Source organism: Nannospalax galili, unplaced genomic scaffold, assembly GCF_000622305.1.
Source record: "Nannospalax galili isolate Female #2095 unplaced genomic scaffold, S.galili_v1.0 scaffold169, whole genome shotgun sequence".
NCBI lineage: Eukaryota > Metazoa > Chordata > Mammalia > Rodentia > Spalacidae > Nannospalax > Nannospalax galili.
Window position 1 is genome coordinate 2,769,646 of NW_008360327.1, and position 6,188 is coordinate 2,775,833.

The window sequence follows — 6,188 nt, forward strand, 5'->3', positions numbered from 1 at the left end:
CCATTCCCTCTTAGGGGCAATTTTCTCTCTCTTTCTCTCTCTCTCTCTCTCTCTCTCTCTCTCTCTCTCTCTCTCTCTCCCCACACACACATACAGTGTGTAATTCCACTGTTTATCATAGGGTCCTTCTAGATTTCTAGCCTTGTTTTAAAGTTGCATCTAATAGGCACATTTGGGGAGAGGCTTTCAGTCCCTCAGTACTTTCTAAAGACAGAGTCTCCCCAGCCTAATTCACGTGGTAGTCCCAGCTGGGGATGTTTCATTTATGACCACTTCCATTTGCCTCATTGGCAGGGGCTGATGTTTTCTGACCTGGCCACTAGGGCCTAGGATTCCCTGTCTCTGACTTGAGGCTTGCAGTTTTCCCTAAAATGAACTCTGCTTTTCATCAATAAGTCCCAAAGCCCAACCTTCAGCAGGGGAGAAGTGATCATTTCATAACCCAGTTTTCAAAGCCAGGCCTCCAGTTCTTTCATCCCAGCTCACTGGGCGTATTGTGCTCACTTCAATTTTCTAAAATGCCTTACAGCCTTGGAGGAGTGGTGGCTGGCAGTTCAAGCAGGGGTAATTGCCAATCATCCCTGGATGGCTTTGTGAGGATTTCCTGGCAGCAGCTGTGTGTTGTGATCAGCTTTCCTTTAGGCCGTGAGGAGATTCAAGTGCATCCTTGGAGAACACTCCAGTGATTGGAAGGGGTGGTAGATTACCAGGTGTGCCCTCAATGACACTTAAGCACATTCCTTCCTCTCTCCTCCTTCTCAGATTATCATTGAGGATATTGGGAACAAAAGAAAATATGACTTCCCTCTTAACCGCTGGCTGGCCTTGGATGAAGATGATGGCAAAATCCAAAGAGACATCTTAGTGGGAGGAGCTGAGACCACAGGTAGGCTGGAGAGAGAGAAGGTCCAGTTGACTTCACTTTCTATATGAGAGTCTAAAAGTGTCTGTGGGTCTATGGGGGCTGAGGTCAAGCAGAAGCCAGATGGGTTTACAGACAGCATCTTTGTGGCCACAGAAAAATGATCTGGTCCTCTGGGTTACAGAATGAGCTGTAGGCCCTAGGCAGTACTAGCTGTGGGCAGAAGGAGCTATCCACAGGAGGAAGCCAGGAGAATTTGTGACCCTCCTAGTTTCCTTTCATCATTACAGCTACCTACAAAGTAGGCATTGTCTTGTCTCAACTCATAGATGAGGAAACTGGGCACAAAGAAGTTAAGAAACCTGTCTAGGGTCACATAGCTTGTTGAGGACATCTTAGTATCTGGTCTGCCTCTGGCAACCCTCCTCCACTGAGGGTTGAAAACCTAACTCTCAGCCTGCCTGAGGTGATCATTGGGGTTCCAGAAAACCCATGTGTGCTGTGCATGTCTGGGACTGTGCTCTTCTGTCAAAATTTATCACCCCCCCCAAACAGAGATAAAGTTCTAATTCTGTATTTTAACATGAAAATTGCCCCACAATTTGACTCCAGTTTTCCCATCAGGAGACTCTTCAACACTTTTTCTCCCACCATCATGTCCCGGCCCCTCTGTCTGCCTGACCACATCTGTTTCTTTCCAGTCCTCACACTTCTCCTTTCTCCAACATCTTCGTCCACATGCCTGACCTCTCTCCTCTCCCTGACATACTATTTTCTATGTCCTTAAACCCTAGGACAGAATAAATGAATGCAGGTAAGACCTTTGCATTGGTTCAAATGTTGGCTCTCCCATTCAGGAGTTTTATTAGCCCTTGCTGTTTCTTCCCCATAGTTCCAAGTGCTCGCAATGCCTCCTGACTGATCAAAACCCAACATGGCCAACTTACAGTGGCCCAACTCTCTTCCTCAGTCAAGGTGCTGAGGAAGATATTAGTGCCCCCCTCTCAAAAGTTATGTCTTTCAGTTATTAGCAAAAGAGCAATCTAAATGAACCAGGTAGCCCAGATATAAATTCCCATCAATAGAATTGACTGTTATAATTAGATTAGATGTAACAGAATTCATCTGCAGCTATTAATAATGTACACATGATAATTAATGTTAATAATAAGTACTATTCTTAGCCAGCTCAAGTTTCTCCTTTTTATTAGCTTCTTGTTATTAGCACTGACAGTTTGCTGGAATAATAGATACAGTTCATCCTCAAACCCAGATACACTGACACACAGACTTTGAAAAATAAAACAAGGTTGTGAGGGACACGGGATGTAGTCTGAAGGAGTAAGGCAGTGGGGAAATGGGTATACGGAAGAATAGTGCTGTAGCCAAGATGGGAGCAGGAGGTATTCTAACACAACTCACTTTGAACCTCTTCCTTCCTTTTTCCACATCAGCTATCACCTATATTGTCACTGTCTTCACTGGGGATATCCGTGGAGCTGGGACCAAATCTAAAATCTACTTGGTCATGTTTGGGGCCAGAGGGAATAAGAACAGTGGGAAAATCTTCCTGGAGGGTGGCGTGTTTGACCGAGGCCGCACAGACATCTTCAATATCCAGCTGGCTGTCCTCCTCAGCCCCCTGAGCCGGGTCTCCATTGGCCATGGCAATGTGGGTGTCAATCGAGGCTGGTACTGTGAGAAGGTAAGGTACTTCCACATCAGTCTTCCCTGATTCGATCTCTTTTTTTCACCTGTGAGTAAAAACTCCAACCTGAATCCCACTTTCCACTTCTTCTGGGCCAGTTAATAGAGCACATGGGAAATCCCCTGGGTGATACCATGTCCTTCTATCTCTGTCTCGCTCAGTGGGGGCTTATGGGAATGGGGGCTGTTTCCAAACACAGGGCTGGTTACCATAGGTGCTCACTTGCTGGTTACAGATGACTTCAGTCCTGGTGGAGCTTCACATCGGTTTTTAAAACCCTCAGTCAACAAATATTTTTAAATACATGGATGGGGCCCAGGAGATGACTCAGTGGGTAAAGTTGCCTGCCACAAAGCCTGACAACTGGAGCTTGATACCCAGGATCAAAGAAGGCAAGCACCAACTCCTCTGAATTGTCTTCTGACCTCTATATGGGTGCTGTGGCATGCACACCCTTGTGCCTATACACAATGCACTCAAAATAAACAAATAAAAATATAATATTTTAAAAATAAAATATATTCAGTGTGGGAATACTGATGCTTATATATGTACATAATAGAAGTAATATACAGATAATGACTTTAAAAACAAGTTCAATTTTTTTCTACCACTCAGGTTGAGAAATAGCACATTTCCAAGCTTCTGATAGTCCACAATGTCCCTCTTGATCATAAAATCCTCTTCCCAAGCCACATGTAAGAGACATTTTGTACCACACATCCTTGTTAACACTTGACATTGCCTGAATTACAATTTTCTCCATTCTGAAGCTTGTAAAAATTATCTTAATATGGCTTACATTTTTGTCATGATTATTATTGGGGCTGGACAGCTTTTCTTTTTTAATGATGTTTATTTTATTTTATTTTTTGAGACAGAGTCTTAGGTAGTTTGGGCTAGCTTTGAACACACTATGTAACTGAGGATGACCTTGAACTCCTGACCCTCCTGCCGCTACCTCCTAAGTGCTGGGTTTGCAGGTGTGTAGTACCATGCCTTATAACATATTTTCATTTCTTTATTGGCCTTTTTGTGGTTTCTTTCAAGTAAAATACCTGTTCACATCTTTTGCTAATTTTTCTATTCAATGATCTATCCTTGAATTTATTTTTAGGAGTTCATAATTTAATCTGAAAATTAATACCTTGTTGAGTATGTTCTCATAGTTTGTTTACAATGTCCTTTGATGAAGAGATTTAACTTAAAAGTAATCTAGTAGCCAAATATAGTGGCTCACTCCTGGAACTCTAGCACTTTGGAGGCTGAAGCAAGAGGATGGCCTTAAGTTCAAGGCCAGTCTGGGCTACAGAGTGAGTTTCAGTTCAATCTGGGCTACAGAATAAGATCCCATCTCAAAAAAGTAATCTAGATTATTGGTTTTTCCTTTGCATTTAATGCTTTTTGTATTGTTGAAAGAAGACTATCTTGAAGCCATGAAAATCTTTTTCTACATCTCCTAAACAATGGTCAAGTTTTGGTTTTCACAAATTTGTATTTAATGTTCTAGGAATTATTTTGTGAGGTAGGGATCCATTCCCCTCCCCCCAGGAATACATATAAATGTTTCAGAAGTACTTATCAAAGGGTTTTTAAAATTAGAGCAAAGTTAAGGGGTGATAGAGATGGCTCTTCTAGAGGACCTGGGTTGGGGCATCCAAATAGCAGCCCACAACCATCTGTAACTCCAGTTCCAGGAGGTTCCACACCCTCTTTTGGCCTCCATGATATACTTTTAGTATTAATGTGGTGCACTTACATACATGTAACCAAAACACACATAAAATATTTAAAAAAAAAAAAACAAGAGCAAAGTTAAGAATTACCTGAAATTCTTGATAAAAATAGATCCCTGGGTTTCAGCCCAGACCTACTGAGTCAGATTTCCAAAGATTCTGGATATTTAAGAAGTGCTTTAGATTTGGGGCTTGAGGATACAGGGTACCGAATCCAAGGTCTTGTGCATGCTAAGCAAACACTTGGCCACTGATCTCTATCCTCAGCCCTCTTTTCTCCACCTATCTATCTCTCTTTCTCTCTCTCTGTCTTTCTTTCTCTCACACACACCCACAATTTTTTGAGACAGAGTCTCACTAAGCCACCCTGATGGCCTTGAACTCACTCTGTAGATCAGATAGGCCTTGAACTTATGATTGCCCTGCCTCAGTCTCTGAAGTAATTGGGATTACAGGCCAGCACCATCAGCCTTACTTGATAATTATTATCATTAAGGAATTTTGGGAAGCAATGATTTACTTTCTTTGAATTTTATTTAGTCTAGATTTTCCTTGCCTAGAAAAGATATAGTGTTCCAGGAGCATTTCTTTGGACATCTACAACATGAGTGACCAAGAAGGGCAGGCCTCCATGTTCTAAACCCCTAAGCTCAAAGTGTGGGGAGAAAAGGTTAGGAGACAAGACTGAGAGGGTATCAAGCCTGAAAGAAGGCAGTTGGTTTTGTATTATAGTCTAGATATTAGTTGATTAGCTTTATGTGATTCGCCTTTTTCTTATGAGAATTAATTTGATAGTCAGAGTAACAGAGTTTAAGAGGAACACTAAGAAAGGTTGTGTTCAAAGGATGCAGTGTGCAGAGGAAAAGTTTTGGAATTTGAGCTACTTGGAAGATGATGACAACTACTGAGAGAGACTTCTTGAAGAAAGTATTTCTTGATCAAGATTTAATGAAATTTGTAACAGAAGTGCCATTCCTTGAGGGTCCTAACACAGAAGTGTGTTCACTGGGGACTGTGGAGGCTGCTGAGCATTGTGAACAGGTCCCACTGGTGGACCCGACAAGGGAGACACTTGTGGTCTACCTTTCTAGGTGGTAATCCTGTGCCCCTTCACTGGCATCCAGCAGACGTTCCCCTGCAGCAACTGGCTGGATGAGAAGAAAGCAGATGGGCTGATTGAGAGGCAGCTCTATGAGATGGTGTCTCTTAGGAAGAAACGGCTGAAAAGTAAGTACAAGGGCCGAGAAGCTGGGGGCCTCTCAGACAGCAGCTCAGTTCTGCAAGGTAGGGCCATGCATAGTTGTACCTCTGGCCCCAAAGCTGACTCCAGTGTCTCCAAATTGAAGAAGCTGCTGTGATGGGCAAAGGTTAACTGAGTGATCCACTACAATAAGCTCCAAATATACTAGACATCGGATGGGTAGAGTCAACTCTTATCCACATCTGAAGCATAGTAAGTCCTTAGCCATTAAACAAAATATTAAGACATTTGATTTTATGTATATATAAATATATTTAAATTTTATGTGTATGAGTGTATTGCCTCCATGTATGTAAGTGTGCCTATGTTATACAAAGCCTGCAGAGGTCAGAAGAGGGCATCAGATTCTCCTGGAACTGGAGTTACCAATGGTTGTTAGCTGCATGTGGGTGATGGGATTCAAACCCAGGTTTTCTGCAAAAACAGTGGGTGCTCTTAACCACTGAACGATTTCTCCAGCCCCAAGACATCTTATTTTTTTTAAATTTTATTATTTTTATGTGTATGCATGTATTGCCTGCATGTAGGTAAGTGCACCTGTGTTGTGCAATGCCCATGGAGGTCAGAAGAGGCTGTCAGATCCCCTGGAACTGGAGTTACTGACAGTTGTTAGCTGCCATG

At 42.5% G+C, this 6,188-nt stretch overlaps 1 protein-coding gene across 1 annotated transcript in view; it reads left to right on the forward strand.

Moving 5' to 3' along the window:
* Loxhd1 (lipoxygenase homology domains 1) overlaps positions 1-6,188 on the forward strand; it is a gene marked incomplete in the record, with an annotated part of 174,362 nt that overhangs the window by 44,233 nt on the left and 123,941 nt on the right. The window contains 3 exon segments of the mRNA XM_017796306.1: positions 763-886; positions 2,317-2,567; positions 5,398-5,533. Coding sequence (XP_017651795.1) covers positions 763-886; positions 2,317-2,567; positions 5,398-5,533 — 511 coding nt within the window.